The 23,128-nt window shown below is 41.7% G+C and overlaps 1 protein-coding gene across 3 annotated transcripts in view; it reads right to left on the bottom strand.

Annotated features, from left to right (window-relative positions):
* The window catches only part of CSTPP1 (centriolar satellite-associated tubulin polyglutamylase complex regulator 1), a 212,818-nt gene that overhangs the window by 139,505 nt on the left and 50,185 nt on the right, over positions 1-23,128 (bottom strand). For all 3 annotated transcript variants that reach the window (XM_060400082.1, XM_060400081.1, XM_027979708.2), the window contains one exon: positions 21,570-21,672. In XM_060400082.1, coding sequence (XP_060256065.1) covers positions 21,570-21,672 — 103 coding nt within the window. The remainder of the gene's footprint in view (positions 1-21,569; positions 21,673-23,128) is intronic.

Genomic DNA, 23,128 nt, shown 5'->3' with positions numbered 1-23,128 from the left:
AAATTCTACTTGAAAATGTAATAGCTCATTTCTTTAGCTCATTTCTCTCACATTTTACTGTGAAAGTGAAAGTCACTCAGTCATGTCCGACTCTGTGACCCCATGGACTATACAGTCCATGGATTTCTCCAGGCCAGAATACTAGAGTGGGTAGCCTTCCCCATATTCAGGGGATCTGCCCAACCCAGGGATCAAACCCAGGTCTTCCACATCGCACATGGTTTCTTTACCAGCTGAGCTACAAGGGAAGCCCAAGAATACTGGAGTGGGTAGCCTATCCCTTCTCCAGGGGGTCTTCCCAACCCAGGAATCAAACCGGGGTCTCCTGTGTTGCAGGCGGATTCTTTACCAACTGAGCTATCAGGGAAGCCCACACATTTTACTGTAGGCAGCTAGGAAAAGACAGACAGGCATCCCAGAAATCTCCATGGCTAGCCCACTGTCTTCACCAGGTACAGTTCCTATTTTTTCACATTACCAAAGGTGACAGTATGCCAATCTTCCTGTCTCTGTATAACAAGGGTCTTTTCTTTCCCCCAACATTTATTTGGCTGTGCCAGGTCATAATTGTGGTACTCGGGATCTTTGATCTTTGTTGCAGCATGCAGGATCTTTTAGTTAGTTCCCTGACCAGGGATGGAACCCAGGCCCCCTGCATTGATTGAGAGCGTGGAGTCTTAGCCATTGGACCACCAGGGAAGTCCCATCTCCAGCTTCCAAAACCATTTTTCCTCACCCTTTTTTCAGCCTTCATGGATAGTCTCCTCGAGGCCCAGCAGACTTCCACTAACCTCTCCTCAAGGTCCTCCTGATTTCTTGCCCGCTGCCTGGTCTCCAGGCCAATGGTGCATGTTTTAGGCTTTTGTTACTGAGCTTCCTCATTCCTAGGAGCAAATGCTGTTCCAGACCTCTACGGCTGCTTAACGAACCACACCAAAGTTGGTGGCATGAAAAATAAAAATGCTGTCACACTCATGCATTCAGTAGGGTCGGGAATTATACAGAGTGCAGCAGAGATGCCCAGTCTTTGCTCCACGATGTCTGGAGCCTAAACTGGGAAGGCTTGAGTGGCTGGGGTCAGTGTAAAGGGCTGGGGACAGAATCCGCTGGAGGCTTCTTCACTCTCAGGTTGGGCACCTGGACTGGGACGACCTGAAGACCAGGCTCGTGGCTGGGCTTCTCACAGCACGGTGGCTAGTCAGTAACGGGGGTCCTGAGGGGCAATGGCTGAAGCCTGAGGTCCCAGAGACAGAATCTACATGGCCTTTGTGACCTAGCCCTGGGAACTCACAAAGCCTTTCTTCTATCGTATTCGTATTCAAGTGGAGGGCACATAGACTCCACTTCTCCAGGGCAGGAATATCAAAGAATGTGGGATCCTTTTTTAAGACCACTATACCAAAAATAAAGACGAAAGAAGACAGGGGATCTGAAGGGTAGCGGTGAAAGTCCAGAGATCCCTGATAGCAGCTATATAGCACACGGAGAGATCAAGTAATGAAGACAGAGCAGAAAACAAGATTCTGGAGGAGACTTCTTTAAGGAGCTAGAAAAGAGAGAATACATACATACAAATATTAACGCATTTGCTTCCGTCAGAGTCCTGGCAGTGAACAGATAACGCACTGAAAGAGGATAGCTGAGGAATGTGTTTTAGAAAAAGGGTATTTACAAAGGTGTGGACAGGGCTGAGGGAGAATGGATTACCTAAGGGCTAGTTAGCATCTGTGTTTACCCCTAGGCCTGGAGAGGAAGGTGGAGGGAAAGCTTCCTGGAATCCAGAAAGAGTAGGGACCTTTCGACCTGAGCTGTGACCATCAGTAAAGGAAAAGAGCCAACCCAGCCCACAGCAGACTGGTAGAAAGAGAAACAAATGAACATATACCCCCATCTCACTCTCTCCCCTCCCGCCCTTCAATCTCCTGCCAGTACCTCCCACTGGCTTTAACCCAAATGGAAGCCACAGGGCAAGGGAGTCTGTGGATTCAAATCCCTACAGATCAGCCCCCCAGAGCAGAGAAATGCGGAGACTGGATCCGGAGGGGCAAGTGGAATAACACAGCACTCAGGGAAGTTTAGGCAACTGGATAGAATTTGGTTCAGTTGGTGATAAATCTATAGGAAATTAACCAAACGAGAAAAAAAAAAAAGTAGCAGGGGAAATCCTAGGGGCAAGAAGGTTATACAACATAGTTCAAGGGTTGATAGTGTTTATATAATTACAAAATATAAACACAGAGTAATAACAAAAATCTGCACATAAGTATACTGGGAGATTGTGGGGGGTAAGTAAAGGTACATATGTGTGGTAAAGGAAATAATAACTTACAAAAGGAAGTCAATAGGGAATGCCTGCATTTGAAACAAAATCAAGAAGTAGCAACATAAGCTAGTAATTTAGAGATCTGGAAATAAATGCCAAATAAATCACTCTGAGTTGAAAGTGGTTATCTTTGAGGAATGGGAAACGGAACTGAGAGTTGGCGGACTTTTTCTTTTTTACAATTCTTATAGAACTATTTCATTCTTTAAACTGTATGCATGTATAACTTTGATTTAAAATAAATAAATAAGTTGGGAAAAGAATACTCAGCTTAGAGGGCTACCTGTTCTGTGACCCCTTCTGTGACCCTTCCTGTTTAATTAAGATGTCTGTCCTCTGGACAGTCTTATTCTTACACCTTAAACCTCTAGTCAGCTCAAATCACAAGTAATTTAACCACTGGCTTATTTGTGAGTTCTCTCAAGGTACGGACCATGCCTTGTTAATCATTGGTTCTCCAGCACCTGTGATAAACCAAGGCATCAGTCAGTTCAGTCACTCAGTCATGTCCGACTCTTTGTGACCCCATGAACTGCAGCACGCCAGGCCTCCCTGTCCATTACCAACTCCCAGAGTTCACCCAAACCCATGTCCATTGAGTCAGTGATGCCATCCAACCATCTCATCCTCTGTTGTCTCCTTCTCCTCCTGCCCCCAATCCCTCCCAGCATCAGTCTTTTCCAATGAGTCAACTCTTCGCATGAGGTGGCCAAAGTACTAGAGTTTCAGCTTGAGCATCATTCCTTCCAAAGAACACCCAGGCCTCATCTCCTTTAGAATGGACTGGTTGGATCTCCTTGCAGTCCAAGGGACTCTCAAGAGTCTTATCCAACACCACAGTTCAAAAGCATCACATCTTCGGCACTCAGCTTTCTTTATAGTCCAACTTTCACATCCATACATGACCACTGGAAAAACCATAGCCTTGACTAGACAGACCTTTGTTGACAAAGCAATGTCTCTGCTTTTCAATATGCTGTCTATGTTGGTCATAACTTTCCTTCCAAGGAGTAAGCGTCTTTTAATTTCATGGCTGCAGTCACCATCTGCAGTGATTTTGGAGCCCAGAAAAATAAAGTCAGCCACTGTTTCCCCATCTATTTCCCATGAAGTGATGGGACCGGATGCCATGATCTTAGTTTTCTGAATGTTGAACTTTAAGCTAACTTTTTCACTCTCTTCTTTCACCTTCAACAAGAGGCTCTTTAGTTCTTCACTTTCTGCCATAAGGGTGGTGTCATCTGCATGTCTGAGGTCATTGATATTTCTCCTGGCAATCTTTATTCCAGCCTGTGCTTCTTCCAGTCCAGCATTTCTCATGATGTACTCTGCTTATAAGTTAAATAAGCAGGGTGACAATATACAGCCTTGACACACTCCTTTTCCTATTTGGAACCAGTCTGTTGTTCCATGTCCAGTTCTAACTGTTGCTTCCTGACCTGCATGTAGGTTTCTCAAGAGGCAGGTCAGGTGGTCTTGTATTCCCATCTCTTTCAGAATTTTCCATAGTTTATTGTGATCCACACAGTCAACGGCTTTGGCATAGTTAATAAAGCAGAAATCGATGTTTTTCTGGAACTCTCTTTTTTGATGATCCAGTGGGTGTTGGCAACTTGATCTCTGGTTCCTCTGCCTTTTCTAAACCCAGCTTGAACATCTGGAAGTTCACAGTTCACCTATAAAAGGGGTATTTAAGAAGTAGTTCCTAAATTGAATGATCTCAGTCAATGGCACCAATACCCTATCAGTCACAGAGGAGAGAAAACTATCTTTCTAACCCCTCACGTAGATATCTTCCTAAGCTCTATTACCTCACTGCAATATGCTGAATATTTGTGGCCCTTTCAAAATTTGTATGTTGAAACCTAATTCCCAAGGTGATGGTATTTGAAGATGGGGCTTTGGGGAGGTAGGTCAGGAGGATGGAGCGCTCATGAACGGGACTTGTGCCCTTACAGAAGAGGCTCACGGGAGCTCCCTGGCCCCTTCTGCCATGGACTACTGCTGCTGCAGCAAAAAGATGGCCACCTATGAACCAGGATGCAGGGTTCAACAGACAGAATCCCACCAACCTCTGCAAGGAACTGACCTTGCACTTCAAGCATCCAGAACTGTGAGGAGTAAATTCCTGTTTATAAGCCACATGGTCTACCATAGTTTGCTACAGCAGGTCGAACAGACTGGTGCACAGACCACAGACCCTTTGTTCTCTGAATACCCCAGCCCTCTGCGCCCTCGCTCATGCTATTCCCTGAGCTAGAGAAGCTCTCCTTGCTCAGTTTCCGTTCTCCATTATTCATTTTCTAAAGACCGTTTGAAGCTTTCCTCAAAATTTATAGTCAGAATAAATCTCTTCTTCCACTTATCCCAAAACATGTTGCCTGAAATTCTACTCGGCACTTACTGAGCAGTATCTTAATAATTATGCTTACATCTGATATTCTCCTTCAGTTCATTAGCTCCTCGAGTTCAATTGGCTTATTCATCTTATATCCTTCATTAACATGGTGTCTAGCATATAGTGGATCCACAAGCACTGTAGGATACACTGTTTTCTAGTATGTAAACTGTCATCATTTCTGCTTCCTGTAAGAATGACAGTGAATTCCTCAAGGACCATGTCTGACACAGTGGTTGGCATTTTACTAAATGCCAACTAGAGGTAACCTCTAGCTTAGAGGTTTAAGGTTTAAAGGCTTAATAAGGGCTTCTCGGGTGGCACCAGTGGTAAAGAACCTGCCTGCCAATGCAGGAAGCATCAGGGATACAGGTTTGATCCCTGAGTTGAGAAGATCCCCTGGAGGAGGTAGTATTCTTGGATTGGGAAGATCCTCTAGAGGAGGGCATGCCAGTATTCTTGCCTGGAGAACCCATGGACAGAGGAGCCTGGAGGGCTACAGTCTATAACATTGCAAAGAGTTGGACATGACTGAAGCAACCTATCATGCGCAGGGCTTAACAAATAGTAACCAAGTTTTAAAAATTAAAAGACCAAGCAGTGAGTTTACTTCTCAGCCTTTATAAGGTACTGTCTTTCACTTTGCCTTTCTTCTTATCTCAATATAATTGAGCCTTCCACAAACCGGCCCTATCCTAATTACTTATTTCCTGTTGGTTACTTTTCAACAGGTGCCGGCCCTCCACAAGTCAGGGGAGACTCTTTCATGACTCCGTGCAGTGTCTGGTACTTTCTACTTCTGCTAATATAATACTATTCCGCTAGAATGAAAGTTCCAAACACTCCCTCTTACAAGGAGGTAGACTAAGGAATTCAGACCAACCCTCCTGGCTGAGAAAAGCTGGATCAATTATTAAAAGCACCTGTTTGAAGTCATCAGCAAGCCACCAAGTCAAATGAAGAATGACAAGGCCAGGTATAAGAGGAGAATAAAATCCAAAGAGGCGAGTCTACTGTTTGGAGTTATTTTTCCCCATGGGCAGGGATTCTAAACGGAAGGATCCATGGATTGAATTCGAGGAATCTACAAACTTGGATAGGAAAAAAAATTACATCTTTATCTTTACTAACCTTTAATTGGGATTTAGTATTTCCTTCAACTATGAAAGTAAAAATAATAGAATTAGCAGTGCCTGTGATTTTTTTTCAACAATAGAAACCTCAGATATTTTCATATCATATTAAAGTTGTTCCAGACACTTCACAATATCATTTATACTCATTACCACTTCAAAAACAAGGTAATATTATACCCACTAGTAGTTCCAAGAGCTGTGTTAGTCATAAAAGAGGCAGCTGATAGACTGAGCAGTAATCATTTTGAATTATCGTTAAGTCCTTGAATTTTCAAATGATTCTTAAGACTTGGCAGTCAAAATTCTGGAGTTCAGGACTCAGGGACTTTGGTAAATTCTCTAAGGCTCCAGGAAAAGGCTCCATGAAAACTGTAACTGGAAATAAATCAGCCCTCCCTGATGCTTAAGCCCAGTTTCTAATGATTTCAACCCCTGATTGGATTGAGGTAATCCAGGATTGTGAGTGCTCTAGCCATCTGCCAGAAGCAAATATAAATCCTCTCTGAAAATAGATAACATCATTCTAGGCCTCACATTATCTCTATAGTTTTTCATATACAATATATAACACAACTAAGGGAGAAAGGGATACTACAAAATAAGGCAATGGAGTAAAAATCCAAGAGAAAGAATAGATAATAGACACAGACCCACAGAGAATCCAAATAATGACTGATGGACTGCCTATAACCATATGCTTTAGTATGGTCAAGCAAATGAAAGATAAGGTCTAGTAAAGAAGCCATTAAAAAAGAACTGAATGGCAGTCCTCTTCATTAAAAATTGCATTGAAGTACAGTTGATTTATAATCTTGTGTTAGTTTCTGACACACAGATTTAATTTTAGCTATAAGTGATTCAGTTATATGTATATAATATATAATTATACACAGTATACATAATTTTCAAATTCTTTTTCATTGACTACAGTTCCCTGTGTTATACTGGAGGACCTTGTTGCTGACCCATCTTACATATGATAGTTTGCATCTGTTAACCGCGCACTCCCAGTCACTCCCCTCTCCCAGCTCCCCTCCCCGCCGCCCACCACACGTCTGTTCCCTGCGTCTGGGGGTCTGTGCCTGTCTCATAGATATGTGCATTTGTGTCATAGTTTAGATTCTACACATACGTGATATCATAGGGCATTTCTGCGGTACTTGTCTTTCTCTTTCTGACTTACTTTGCTTAGTATGATAATCTCTAGGTCCATCCATGTTGCTGGGAAAGATTGAGAGCAGGAAGAGAAGGGGGAGACAGAGGATAAGATAGTTGGATGGCACACCGGCTCGATGGACATGAGTTTGAGCAAGCTCTGGGAGCTGGTGACGGACAGGGAAGCCTCACGCGAGTAGTTCAAGGGGTCGCAAAGAGTCGGACACGACTTAGGGACTGAACAACAACTATCCATGTTGCTGCAAATGACGTTATTTCGTTCTTTTTGATGGCTGAGTATGTTCCATTGTATCCATGTACCACATTATCTTATCCGTTCATCTGCTGATGGACACTTAGGTCCAAGACTTCCATGTCGGTTGTTGTAAACAGTGCTGCTGTAAACAGACGGGTGCATGTACCCTTTCGAATTATAGTTTTCTCTGAACATATGCCCAGGAGTGGGATTGCTGGATCATATGACAACTCTATTTTTAGTTTTTTTTGAGGAACCTATATACTATTTTTCATAGCGGCTGCACCAATTTACATTCCCATCAACATGCCAAAGGGTTCCCTTTTCCCTAAACCCTCTCCAGCATGTGCTATTTGTAGACTTTTAAAATGATGGCTGAATAGCAGTTCTTCAACTACAAAATAAAATGATCAGAAAATGCTACATATTATATGATTCCAACTATATGATATCCTGAAAAAGGAAAAACTATGAAGATACTAAAAAATATTAGAAGTTGGGGTGGGGAGTCCCCTGCATTGGAAGACAGGTTCTTAACCACTGGACTACCCAGGAAGTCCCAGAGCAGAGGATTTTTAGAGCACTAAAAAATATTCTGTATGATATTACAATGATGGATATGTGCCATTATACACCTGTCCAAACCTGGAGAATGTACAATATCAAAAGTGAACCCTAAGGTAAACTGGGTTTTCCAGGTGGCTCAGTGGATAAATAATCTGCCTGCAATGCAGGGGACACAGGAGATGCGGTTCTATCCCCAGGGTGGGAAGATTTCCCCGGAGGAGGGCATGGCAACCCACTCCAGTATTCTTGCCTGGAGAACGCCATGGACTGAGGAGCCTAGCAGGCTACGATCCATAGCGTCTCAAAGAGACGGACATGACCGAGGTAAACTGTAGGCTTTGGGTGATAATGATGTGTCAACACAGGCTCATAAACTGTAACAGGCGGCTACTCTGGTGGGATGTTGGCATGAGAGAAGCACGCATTTTGGGGGAGCAGAGGATATATAAAAAAATCTCTATCTTCCTGTGAACATAAAACTGCTCTAAAGATAAGCCTTTAAAAAACAAACGAACAAAAAACCATATTTGAACTACTATTTGAAAACTAAGGTTTTCACAATAATCTAGAAGAATAAATTATAGAAAGAAAGCTAATTAAAATCTATTCTGCTGTTGGAAATAAAAATAAGAAAGAATTAAGATGCAGTGTAGGGGAGGCAAGACTGTGTGATGGTTACTTTTCATATCAATCCGACCAGGCTAAGGGGTGCTCCAATAGCTGATAAAACATTATTTCTGGATATGTCTATGAAGATGTTTTCAGAAGAGATTAGTTTCTTCAGACTAACTTTCACCATTTATATTGATAGTTTCCCCAACTTGCAATTTCCCTTTTCCTTCTTTTGTATTTAAAAGACTGATTAAAAGTGCCACAGTAAACACACACACAAAAACAATACAATAATTGGGAGTTAAGAACTCAATAGATGGGTTTAACAGCAAATTGGACATAAATAAAAGGAGAATTAATGAACTGTAAAAATAGCTCAGAAAAAAATATTCACACCGAAAGACAAAATGATGAAAAAAATGCAGAAAGGACGTAAGAGAGGATACCATGAAAAAGTCTAATGGTTGTGTAATCAGAATTCCAGAAGAAGTGAAGATAGTGGAACAGAGGTAAATTTGAAAAGTTAAAAACTGAGACCTTTCCAAAACTGATAAAAGATGTCAAGTTACATGTTTAAGAAACACTTAAGATCCCAAATAGTTTATAAATACAAAGAAAAGCAAACCTAGGCACACCACAGAAAAACTAGCAAAAATCAGACCAAATATCCAAAAAGTAGTCAGAGATTATTATGAAAGGACAGATTATTTTCAAAGGTATAAGAATAAGACTGATAACTGACTTCTCAACAGAAATGGTGTAAACAAGAAGAGAATGGAATGGCATATGCAAAGCGCCAAACTGCCAACCTAGAATTTATACAAGAAAAAACTGGCCTTCCAAAACGGAGGTGAAAATTCCACTAAAGTCTATAATTAATAGTTTTCAATTAATAAGTCTCTGATCTTCATAATTATACTATGGTTATAGAAAATGATAACATTAATGGAAGCTGGGTGAAAGAATGGAATAATGGAAGCTGGCTATAGAAACTCAATAATATTTTTGTGATTTTTTTGGTAAGTCTCAAATAGTTAAAAGAGAAAATAATGAAACAAAGATAGTTTCAGAATGATAGCTAATTTTAGAGTGGAAGTGCCGTGAAGGTTGAGATCTTGTCCATCCTGTTCACTTCTGTATCCCCTAGTGTCTAGAACACTACCAAAATGCAGTCAGTAAATATTTTTTAATGAAAGAACAATAGTAGCAGTAGCTATTATTTATCCAACACTTAATATGTCTTAGGTAGAATGCCAAGCACTTTATACTCTATCTCATTTAAGCCTTCTATCAATCATGTAACATATAATTTTATGTTTATATGAATCTCCCTATTTTATAGGTAAGGGTAAGCAACCTGCCCAAGATCACATACAAGTTAAATGGCAGGCTCGAAATCAGATCTCGAACATAGATCTGATTCCAAAGTCTGTGTTCTTAACCACTGTGCTACAGTGCTTTCAAGTCATATAAAAATTCTTCTTTCATTTTCACTTATCCATATTCTACTCACCTTTCCAGGTTATATTAATCAGGGTTATCCAGAGAAACAGATATTATGTATGTATATATATATATATATATATATATGGAGATTTAGCTTACCTGATTATGGAATTAACTCATGTGATTACAGAGGCCAAAAAAGATATGCCATTTGTAATCTCGATAACCGAAAAAGTTGGTAAATTCCACCAAGTCTAAAGGCCTAAGAGCCAGGGGAGCCAACAGTATAAGACCCAGTTTGAGTCTGAATAACCAAGAAGCAGGGGGCCAGTGGTTTAAGTTCTAGTTCAGGTTGGAGGGGTTACCAATGTCTAAGGGCAGGAGAAAATGGACTTCCCAGCTCAAGCAATGAGAGCAGATTTACCTTTCTTTACCTTTTTGTTCTAATCAGGTCAATGGATTAGATGATGCCCAAATGCACTGGGGAGGGCAATCTTTCTTTAGTTTACTGGTTCAAATGCTAATCTCCTCCGAAAACCTCTTCATAGACGCATCCAGAAATAATGTTTTACCAGCTATTGGGTCGCCCCTTAGCCTGGTTAGGTTAACACATAAAATTAACCATCACACAGGTCAAGACAAATTCTTCTGTGATGTAATTACTCTAGCGCCCATTATTTCACCATACTCTCAGATCTCCAAGCACGATTTAAAGCCATTATATAAGGTCTTGAATGGTTCTCTGGTTGTTAATCAATAAGCATTAACTCCTCAACCAGATGACATGCCCCAAGCCATGTGACCATATCTTATATTTCTATTGATATAGACCACATTTAAAGCTCTATAACAATACTTGCAATTTCGGTAAAGACATGAAGAAAAATATATAGTTGGAAAAACCACCCATGGAATATTGTTTGGGGATGCCTTAGAGATTGGGCCTGTATGGTTTAAGATTCTAAACAACAAACCTGACTCAGAAAAACACTACCTTAAAAAAGGTGCTTTTTACATCAAGTTTTCTACAATATCTTTTTTTCCTTAATGGCGAGTTAGTGGATGTTCGAGACAGTTTGAACAGAGCTCTCTCGGTTAAACCCCTTTGAGAGGGCACATATATTGCACAGCAAGTGAAGTCTGAGGCCGTGCCCAGGAACAATTATTCCCACATATGCAAACTGTAACTTGTGTGGTGTGAATATACTCTCCCTGCCTGGAACTGCCCGTGTCACATTCTCTCCTTGGGCTCTGTGGTTTCTCAATACATTCCAACTGTTTGGAGGCTGGAGCTTGGCTCAGCAAGCACAGATAAACAGCTTCCTGGAGCAAGCTGCCAGTGTGACGAGCAATGACCTCAGCAGAGAATGACTGTTTTTCATTACCCTCAGCACATCACTGTACTGCTGGAGCTAAGAACAGGAACAATACAAGCTGGATAGGCTTGACTGACTCAGGTCTCCCATGACACCTTGAATTTTTAAAACCTTGGCAGCCAGCGGAAAGAGGGTATAGACAGGAAGTAAGGAAATAGCTTATATGTTGGGGGGAGGGGGAAAGCTTTCTTAGGTTATTCTCTGAATAAACTAACACTAAACGGCTACCAGTCATGTAGAAAATCATCAAATGTCTTTAATCCAAACAGTGCACGCAGTGTTACAGAAAACAAGAGAGGCTAACAAGTCCTAAGGATCTTCATCTCTAATACTATTTAAGAGAAATACTATCACTTTCCAAAAAGGCCATGAAATAGGAGGGATGCAAACATCCCAGAAAACTGGAGCCAAACAGGAATGAGACGTACATGAAAATGAATCATCAGTACATAAAGGCAGATACTGGAGAAGGAAACAGCAACCCACTCCAGTATTCGTGCCTGGAGAATCCCATGGACAGAGGAGCCTGACGGGCTACAGTCCATAGGGTGGCAAAGAGTCAGATTCGACTGGGCACGCATGTACACGCACACCATGCTGATCAGAGCCGCATCTGTTAGCTGAGGACGGGAGCGCTCAGTTCTGACCTCGGACAGGAACTTGGTTGGATACGACCCTTCTTGAGGGATACTGAGAAACAGTTTGTTTTGTGGGCAAGTCACTGAGTGCAGAGATGTACCTGCCAGGGGCTGGAAGCGACGCACAGGCGGACATCTAAACAAATCATAGTAACAGAGAGAAGCTTCGTTTGACTTTCGTTTCCCTTTTCTAGGGGAAGAAGGACCTTTGTGTGGCTGCCAAAAATCTGACTGTCCATCCTCCTTCCCCTGACTCCCTCCCACCCCATCTCAGTTCATTAGCAACCTTCTGGTTCCAGGTGCCAGACTGCGTCATTCTTTCCTGCTCTCATGCCAGGCCTGTGCTGCCAGCTCCACTGATCTTCTAGAGTCGTGAGCAAATTACGGGAGAAATTAAAACCACTGATGGATTTTTTTAAATAACTTTTTTATTTCCTTATTTTTGGCTGTGCTAGGTCTTTGCTGCTGTGCGAGTGTTTTTTCCTGGTTGTGGTGAGCAGGGGCTACTCTCTAGTTGTGATGCTGGGGCTTCTCATTGGGGTGGCTTCTCTCGTTGCGGAGCACGGGCTCTGGGCGCCCGGGCTTCAGTAGCTGCGGCGCGTGGCTCAGGAATTGCAGCTCCCGGGGCTCTGGAGCACAGGCTCAGCAGTTGTGGCAACACAGGCTTAGTTGCTCCGTGGCAGGTGGGATCTTCCCGGCCTAGGGATCCGACCAGGGTCTCTAACCCTGTCAGGCCAGATTCTTTACCACTGAGCCAGGAGGGAAGCCCTGATTCATTTAAATGGTTCTATTGTTGATTAGGTAAAGCCTCTTAACTTCTGATTAGCAATAGCACTATCGACACGTTGCCTCAGATTTGTGTGTGTCTACTTGATTGCCAGAGGTGCACTCGGAATGATCAGAGTGAGAAGGAATATCAGGGCTTGGACTGGGCCAAGTAAAGGTTCTTTATATTATTTATAGATTACAATAAATCAAGTAATTTCTCTAAGAGGAAACAGTTCAGTGTGGAGAAGGATACCCCACATTTACACTAGCTAGCTGTTAAGAGCATCTCCCAAGAAAACAGAAACAGTATCACTGGGTCTTGAGAATCCTTCAGCCAAGGATGGAGCTCCTTCATTCCCTCTTACTGAACGGTTTCATGACAGCTAAACTCCTCTAAACTTGTAGCAGGGAGGGGGTGGGGAAGTAAGGTCTGTCCTGACAGGGAGAATCTGGGCCCAATCATTCCTTGCATAGCCTTGGACTCCGGCTTCTAGAGGAGTCAGGGGGCCGCTGGGCTGTGAAATGGCTTCCTCAGCCGCCAGGCCAAGCGCTGCTGGGTGGTTGCCTGTGCTCAAAACGTGAAGGGCCTGGAGAAGAAAGACGGATTCCAAGCAAATAAGCAACTTCTTACATCCTCAGTGAACCTGGATTTTTAAGCTTCAAAACACTTTCAAACCCGCCACTGTTTCTTTGGCGTCCTTTTTCTACAAGATGCCTCTGGTAATATAGAAAAGAACCAGAATCCTCTACAGATTTCATAAATGATGGCTTAACAGAAATGCCTGGGCCAGGATCAGTGAGGGCAGGATTGCTTCAGCTGTGGCAAAATCTATTCCAGGCAACCCTCTGAGAATGCAGATGGTGACAGTGAAAAGTAGATAACGTTCTGTTACAGGATGTCAACTGCAGCTAAGAACTGAACTGTGGAAAAAAGATGGGGATGAGGGGCAGGCCAGGACAAGCATCACCCCTGGTGAAGATGCCTGTGATACGATCAGTCACCATTACTTCACCACGCTACACTCTGGCTCAACTGTACAACAACCAGTTGGGAGAATGTGGAGCAGAAAAGGCCCAGAGAAGTCTTGGGTCCGCTCCTCACTCAGAGCTGCTGCTGCTGCTGCTGCTGCTGCTGCGAAGTCGCTTCAGTTGTGTCCGACTCTGTGTGACCCCATAGACGGCAGCCCACCAGGCTCCTCCATCCATGGGATTTTCCAGGCAAGAGTACTGGAGTGGGGTGCCATTGCCTTCTCCGTCATTCAGAGCTACGAGCCTGAAAATCAGCGAGGTCCTAGTTTGTTCTCGTGTGCTTCTCAATGGCCCAGACCTGCTCCTCTGTTACCATGGGCACAAGAAGAGCCCAAACATGACTTAAATGCTGGGTGGTGGATAATCCTACAAAACCTGCCAACTTTAGAACTGAAAGTTTACGCCCTGATGGTTCCAGATTACTGAGGAGAGAAGTGGGTCATCTTTCATGGGGCTTAAAGCACCTGTTTAAAAAAGAAAAAGTAGTACCTGCTTTATAACCATGGACTGTTTTCATTAGAGTTACATTTTAAATGATTTAAGAATATGCACTATTGGAATCTCCTTTCCTCCAAGAGTAAATTAATGAAACTCACATTTCATGGACTTATTCTAACTAAAACAATAAAAAAAGGAATTTGATGCTGGCACCTTTTACTACTAAAGCATATAAAACAAGCATGCAAGTTCCCAACTGAATTCTGATAATTGATATGTATCAGAATGGAATTAATAATTTTTTCTAAAATTGATAAATATTTCCATCTCCATATTTAAACTATATACAGTATATATTATATAACACAAATAATTTTATGACTAATTATTTTATTATTCTTACTTATTATATACAAGCAGTGCCCATGAGAGAGGCCAATTACCTATAAGGTAGATTTCTATGACTATTACCTGTTAAAGGTATTCTACTCTGAGAAGCAGCAAATAAAATTAGTCCAATTTTCTTTTTTGGATAAAGAAAGTGATAGAGGTGGACAAAAACAAGGTAAGTCACCTGAGCTGAAGTAACTTATCAGCTCTTGAATGAGGAGCCAATCATTCTATAATTTGAGCCCTCAAATGATAAGTTTGATAAATTATACATTGATAAATTCTCAATAATAATTTGATGAGCCGTCAAATGCCGTCCCTCCCAGGGGCCTTCCTGGCCGTTCTATAAACCACATTATTCTAGGTAACTTCTTTGTTGTTTATCTTGTTACTATCCGCTGTGTAACCTGGGGAATGTTACTTTTGCGGGCCTGAATTTCCTAATGTATAAAATGAAGATAATACTAATACTCCACCTCGTAGTATTTTTGAGAATTAAATGCCATAATGCATGTTACAGGCTTGGAACAATGCCCAGAATACAGCAAGTATTCATCTACTATTAGCTACTGTCATCGTCACTAGTTCACCTGTTTACTGACTCTCTCTCACTGAACCTCCAGGTCCATGAGGGCAATGATTAACATCTTATTTGTCTTGTGCACCACTGTTCTTCATTGCCAAATACACACAGGCACTTGCAGTGCTCAGAAACAGTCACTACATGAATGAAGTCAAGAAGTGTTGTCATATAGTCTCACATATCCTTAAGGTAAACCTCCATCTATGAAGGTAATCTGTATATGTACCTGTAACCAAAGTAGTCGTCATGCAAACTTCCCTAGGAAGCTAAAATCATCATTTAAAAAAAAACAAAAACAAGACGCTTGATCATAAAAAAGAGCCCTCCTGGGCCCACCAGCCAAGACCACAGAGTACCATTCTTTTCTATATTCGTACGTGGAGGTCAAGCTCCCTGATGCCACAGGGTTGTAACTATCAATTTAGCCTGTGAAGAATGGTTCCCAATCGTGATAGGAATTCTCAGATTTCAGCCTGTTTTTCTCTCATCATTATTTTCCAGTGTCTTAAAAAACCACATTTCTCATTTTATCTTTGCCACAAGAACCTGGTCACACTCTACTGTGGTTTCTGAGTTACAGCTACTCTATTCTAGCCTCTTTTTCTTGGATGTACTTCTTCAAAGGTCCTGACCCGGTGCTGACACTTGGTCTATTCTTAGAGTGGCACCTCTAAACGTCAATTCCTTTTACCTTACACTAGTTGAAAAACAACATTCAGAGGTAGAGGTTGCATACAACATAAAAGAAAATCCTCCGGGATCTGGTATCCTTCTTTCAAGAGTGTCCAGAGGAATCTGATCTGAAGAGCTCACAGTCTTACAGACACACACACACAGAGAGTACAGCTTAGCTACTCATGTTTTACAGCTTATCCAGATTTGCTGGAACAATCATGGATTTGTTGGAAAACACCAACCACCAGGGAGTGATGGCACAGGTGAGAGGGCAAGCCAATCCACAGAAGAAAATCGGCAGAAAAACCTTCCAAAAACAGTTTGGAAGAGTAATCTTTATCGTTGTTCAATAGACTGGTTCCAAATAGGAAAAGGAGTACATCAAGGCTGTATATTGTCACCCTGCTTATTTAATTTCTATACAGAGTACATCATGAGAAATGCTGGGCTGGAAGAAGCACAAGCTGGAATCAAGATTGCCAGGAGAAATATCAATAACCTCAGATATGCAGATGACACCACCCTTATGGCAGAAAGTGAAGAGGAACTAAAAAGCCTCTTGATGAAAGTGAAAGAGGAGAGTGAAAAAGTTGGCTTAAAGCTCAACATTCAGAAAACGAAGATCATGGCATCCGGCCCCATCACTTCATGGGAAATAGATGGGGAAACAGTGGAAACAGTGTCAGATTTTATTTTTCTGGGCTCCAAAATCACTGCAGATAGTGACTGCAGCCATGAAATTAAAAGATGCTTACTCCTTGGAGGGAAAGTTATGACCAACCTAGATAGCATATTGAAAAGCAGAGATATTACTTTGCCAACAGAGGTCCATCTAGTCAAGGCTATGGTTTTTCCTGTGGTCATGTATGGATGTGAGAGTTGGACTGTGAAGAAGGCTGAGCGCTGAAGAATTGATGCTTTTGAACTGTGGTGTTGGAGAAGACTCTTGAGAGTCCCTTGGACTGCAAGGAGATCCAGCCAGTCCATTCTATAGGAGATCAGCCCTGGGTGTTCTTTGGAAGCAATGATGCTCAAGCTGAAACTCCAGTACTTTGGCCACCTCATGCGAAGAGTTGACTCACTAGAAAAGACTCTGATGCTAGGAGGGATTGGGGGCAGGAGGAGAAGGGGACAACAGAGGATGAGATGGCTGGATGGCATCACCGACTTGATGGATGTGAATTTGAGTGAACTCCGGGAGTTGGTGATGGACAGGAAGGCCTGGCATGCCCGTGATTCATGGAGTTGCAAACAGCTGGACACGACTGAGCGACTGAACTGAACTGAAAAAAAGGTAAATTATCCACCATCTATTGTATGAAAATATCAATGTCTGAACTTGAAACTGGGAGATGGAAGTGCGCACTTAACATATTTTTTAAGAGATTTATGTATTTAATTTTTTGGCTGTGGTGGGTCTTCGTTGCTGTATGTGGGCTTTCTCTAGTTGCAGCTCACGGGCTTTAGCAAACTGGCTCAGTAGTTTTGGTGCACAGGCTTAGCTGCTCTGTGGCGGGTGAGATCTTCCCAGACCAGGGATCAAACAGGTGTCCCTTGCATTCCAAAGCGGTTTCTTAACCACTGGACCACCGGGGAAGCCCAACACATTTTTTACAAAAATTATGTCTCCTATTGTTTAGAGATAGCTCCAATTTATCCCCTCCAAAAGGCCAATGTTAAACATTTAAATGGCAATGTATTGAGGTCACCAGACAAAGCTGTGTGATAACCTGTGTGAAGTATAATTCATAAGGGAAACCTCAAAGAATTTAGAAATTATAGCAAGAAGAGACTTCAAATTATTATCTGGTTAGGCCTCCAGTAACATTAGGCATTACAGAGACTTGGAGACAGTAGAGAACAGTGGCTTTTTAATACCGCAGGTAAGGCTTGGTTCTTAATTCTGTAGCTCATGAACTGAAAGAAGCTATTTTAACCTTTCTGAGACTCAGTTTCTACATCTATAAAACAGAGTCAGACACGACTGAAGCGACTTAGCAGCAGCAGCAGCAGCAGCAGCAGCAGTGCTTAGTTGCTCAGTTCTGTCTGACTCTTTGCGACCCCATAGACGGCAGCCCACCAGGCTCCCCCGTCCCTGGGATTCTCCAGGGAAGAACACTGGAAGGGGTTGCCATTTCCTCCTCCAGAGGATCTTCCCAACCTAGGGATCAAACCTGTGTCTCCTGCATAGCAGGCAGATTCTTCACCCTCTAAGCCATCTGGGAAGCTTTTCACTTCGTTATGCTTCTACAAATCAATACAAAATTGAGGCCTGTGAAAGAAGGATTTTCACTAGGTAAGTTACATTCACAATCCAAGGAAAGTCAGGAGCTTCTACCGTGCAGGTCTTCCCGTTTAATCATACATCTTCCAAGTTTTGTTTTATTTCCTAAAGGATTTTGGAGCTTTGATGCCAGCTCACTTCTCAAAATAACTTGCCTCAGGCCAATATAGTTGTCTTAGAGTTATAGAAATGTCAAGTGTGTGCCATTCATATATATTACATAATTTTTAGTTTTCTGAGGACAAGCAACTGCTCGCTTGCTAACTAGATTTCTATCAGCACTGTGGAAAATCTTAAGACTCTTTTTTCCCCAACAGTGTACTGCTAGATAAAAGCTATAGTCAATAGCATTTGGAAATAGTTATAAGCCTTGTTAGAGTTCAGTACTAGTTACACAGACTGGTGGGTTCACTTTTGGAATCCACACTACATGGTACATCCATGGTATTCAGCTTCCTCTTTATTTTTCGGCCGGGCAGCAGAGCAAGCGGGATCTTAGTTCCCCAGCAAGGATATAAGTCATACCCCCTGCAGTGAAAGTGAGGACTCCTAACCACTAGACCACCAGGGAATTCTGGTACATAGCTTCTTAAATGGCAGGATATAGAACTTTATCAAAAACAATCAACAAAAAAGAAAAAAAGAACAAGAGATAGTTCTTATTCATAATAAGATCAAGAGTAAAGAGTAGATAGAAATGTTTGCTGTTTAGTCGGTAAGTAATGTCTGACTCTTTTGCAACCCCATGGACTGTAACCCACCAGGCTCCTCTTCCATGAGATTCTCCAGGCAAGAATACTGAAGTGACTTGCCATTTCCTACTCCAGAGGATCTTCCTGACCCAGGGATCGAACCTCTGTCTCCTGCATTGGCAGGAGGATTCTTTACCACTGAGCCACCAGGTAGATAGTATTCAATAACTTAAAATATATATACAGCTATAGATTCAACAAATATTTACCTAAAACCTATCATATACTAGGCATCATGCATGCCGGGCATTGGGAATACAGAGATGAAGAAGAAATGATGCCTACCCTCAGGAACCAGCATAGTAGGGAAAAGATGTAAAGAGATGGGGGAGGGAGCATAGAGTAAAATGAGCCAAGCCAGGAAGAAGCATTGCCCCCAGAAGAATCATATTTCACTTGGCAAGGAGGCTCAAGGGTGCTGGCAGATTAAATGGCCTAGAAACTTGACCCCTAGGCTTGTCAGTTCTGTAAAAGCAAGCAAGGCTATTTGATCTTGGTCTTTATTCCCAGCCCACTTCATTTGCTTCAGCCCATACCATGAGAACAAGGAAGATGCCTTGCTCTACTTCATCCTCTTTTAGACAACTGGGAGAAGACAAGGGACCAGCTCTGATCCTGGAAAGCCTGGTTTTCCCAGGAACTTGAAATTCCAACCCATAAAAAAATCTAGATTAAATTTGCAAGACTTATAGCTCAGCAAAAGAGTGAGAGTGAGTGAAGAATTCCCCTAACAGCAACCCAAGTTTAGGCCATTAGAAGAGATATCTAATCTTCAAGGAACCTCTAGAGAATAGAAAGGAAAAAAAAATTGTTTTCAAGAATAGACCGGAGCTCATGATTCAGCTTAGAATAGGATAGCCTGTAAGAGCTATTCTTCCTTTCTTAAAACGCTTACAATAAACCAGAAAAAAAGGGAAAGGAATACAAAAATGATTATATAAATATCTGATGGCAATTTGGTAATAAAAATAATTTTTAAAATTTCTTTAGCATATCCTTTCATCAGACGGTAAAGCGTCTTGCTTCCAATGCGGGAGACCTGGGTTCGATCCCTGGGTCAGGAAGATCCTCTGGAGAAGGAAATGGCAACCCACTCCAGTACTCTTGCCTGGAAAATCCCATGGACAGAGGAGCATGGTGGGCTATAGTCCACGGGGTCGCAGAGAATTGGACACGACTGAGCGACTTCACTTCACTCACTTCATGAAGACCAAGGTATTTTAAACTGATTATCTCATTCGGCCTAAAAGCAGTTTTGTGATATCAAAAAGAAAGAAATAGGTAAGAGACTTTAAGAGGTAAATTCTAGTGGCAAAACAAAAAAATGACTTATGGGTATGAAGTGTACAGTGAGGAGAATACGGTCAGTAACTAATATCTAAAATTTTTTAAAAACTAAGTAATATCTTTGCATAGTGAACTACCATAATTAGACTTATATGGTAGCCTGGGTGGTAGGGGAGTCTAGGGGGAGAAAAGATACACCTATGCATGCGGCTGAGTCCCTTGGCTGTTCACCTGAAACTATTACGACATTGTGAATTGGCTGCACTCCAAAACAAAACAAAAAGTTTAAAAAAAAACACAGAAATAGAGATCAGATTTGGGGTTATCAGAGGTGGGAAAGGATAGGAGGAATTGGATAAAGGTAATCAAAACTTCCAGCTATAAGATAAACAAGTACTGGGGATATAATAATGTACGTTACATATGAAAATTTCACACGTTACATATGAGAATTGTTAAGAGAGGAAATCCTAAGAGTTCTCATCAAAAGAAAAAAGTTTTTTTCTATTTCTTTAATTATCTAAGACGACAGATGTTCATCTAAATTTATGGTGATAAGCACTTCATGATGTATGTAAATCAAATCACTATGCTATGCATCTTAAACTTATACAATGCTGTATATCAATTATATCTCAATATAACTTGAAGAAAACCATTTTTTATAAATTTAAAACAATGGATAATCATCTTGACTTTTACACACTCCAAACATACTTTATAAAGAAACACAAGTCCTATAAGATATAATCTATGAAAGATATCCTACCTCTAGAAATAATCTTAAATTCTCAAGTGACGGACACAGCATCCTCTGGAAGGAAAACTGCAGAGGAATATCATCCTAAACATTTCCGTGAAAAAAAGCCAGCCAAGAAAAATACAGGCTAACGGAACACAGACTAAAGGAAATCAGAGCGAATATTCTGAATAATGGGAAAAGTTAGAAATTATGAGAGGAACCTAAAAAATAAAACAAAACAGATCTAAAAGATCAAACAGGGCTTCCCAGGGGGCTCAGTGGTGAAGAATTACCCTGCCAAGCAGGAGATGGGGGTTTGATCCCTGGGTTGGGAAGATCCCCTGGAGGAGGAAAGCGGCCACCCACTCTAGTATTCTTGCCTGGAGAATCCCATGGACAGAGGACCAGACGGGCTACAGTCCACGGGGTTGCAAAGAGCTGAGCGACTGAAGAGCAGGAGTAGCAACAGATCAAGCGAGCAGTTGCTGAGCTTCTAGAGTTGTGACTGCTCACTAGACCCATCATTAGACAAAGCTGGCTGCACCAAAAGCATGCTCCAAAACATGTCTGGGCAGCCCTCAACTCATCTACCAAAACCAAGCATTCACTGCCACTACTTCATCAGCACTGCCCTGCTCTACTTTCCATGCATCTTGCCTGCTTCCAAAAGCCTCTTCTGGACCTGCCCTAGAGGCAAAGCACTCAGGTACTTACTATTCTGTGAAGAATCTGGCAATGCCGTACTGGCTAATATCTTCCTTGTTCTCTAGCAGCTGGCAGACTGCATCCTCCACGTATGTGAGGACATGTCGCTGGGCTACAAAAAAAAAAAAAAAAGAAGAAGAGAGAGAGAGAAAGTGAGAGGGAGATAAAAAAAAAAAGCCAACCCTCCAAACCCCAGTAAGGCATGAAAGTCAATCGAGGCGCTGGCTCTGCTCCAGGAAGTGGACTGCAATAGGTAAAGCAACTCACGGCCCTGGCTGAGCTACAGTCTCAGTGGGTAGAAAGGGAGATGCTGGAGAAGACCTGCCGCCATGTGATTGGCTGTCAGTATTAATATCAACTGTTCGCTCTTCATTTCAGTGATGAAGGTGAGGAGCTTTAGCACCATTTAGCAGATACGCCTGGGAATTCTTTCTTCCCACCTCCTTCCACTTCTGCATGGCTCAGAAATTTACCCTAGGGAGTAATGATTCTGTGCCTGACTGCAAGGAAAACTCAATTCTTTCATTAAAAAAAAAAAAAAAATTTTCACTGAAAAAGTTTAAGGACCATGAAGATTCCAGTAAAGATGTTAAAAGTTATTAACCTTGGTAAATAATAAGACCATGAAATCTGGGTGGCCTGATTTATCAGAAAACATGTTTCCCACATTTGCTGTGACTAGCAGATGTGTGACTTCATCACGGGTTTGTAATAAAGGATGTGATGAGGACTAGAATTAGACAGACCTGGGCTGGAATCATGACTCTGTCTGATAGCATAATCTTGGATAGTTATTTAATCTGCGCCTGTTTCCTTCTTTATCAAGTGTGGAAAGAAACGTAACTTTATGTATTTATTTTTAAATTGAAGTATAGTTGATTTACAATGTTGCGTTAGTTCCTGGTGTATAGAAAGATGATTCAGTTATATATACATATGTTCTTTTTCATATTCTTTTCCATTATAGTTATTACAAAAGCTTGAATATAGTTTCCTGTGCTATACAGTAGAACCCTATTTATCTATTTTATACATAGTAGTTGTATTTGCTAATCTCCAGCTGCTAATTTATCCCTCCACACCTTCCCCTTTGGTAACCATAAATTTGTTACCTATGTCTGTGGGTCTGTTTCTGTTTTGTAAATAAGTTCATTTGTGTCATATTTTAGATTCCACATATAGTGATGAGAGAAACGGAATTTAATTCTTTCTCTAAACATGGTCAACAACTTAATCTGAACTGCCTGAGACACCCTATTAAAATGCAGATTCATCACCTGGCACTATCTCAGACTTCGTGATCTTAAAATTCTAACCGGAGCCCAGTAATTTTAAGAGGTACCCTTCAAGTTTCTTATGTATCCTGAAGTTTAACAATCACTGGTTAAGAACTTGGGCTCTGGAGTTCTGATGTGCGACCTTGGGCAAATTAGTCTGCAAGCCTATTTCCTTACTGTAAATTGCGGACAATAACATCACCACTATTTTTAAACCACAATGCCTTGTTTTCTTGATAATATATCTCGTTAAAAGTCGATCTCAAAGGGCTACTGGAAGTCTGCTTCAGT

This window comes from Ovis aries, chromosome 15, assembly GCF_016772045.2.
Source record: "Ovis aries strain OAR_USU_Benz2616 breed Rambouillet chromosome 15, ARS-UI_Ramb_v3.0, whole genome shotgun sequence".
Lineage (NCBI taxonomy): Eukaryota > Metazoa > Chordata > Mammalia > Artiodactyla > Bovidae > Ovis > Ovis aries.
This window is presented reverse-complemented; position numbering and strand designations above follow the sequence as displayed.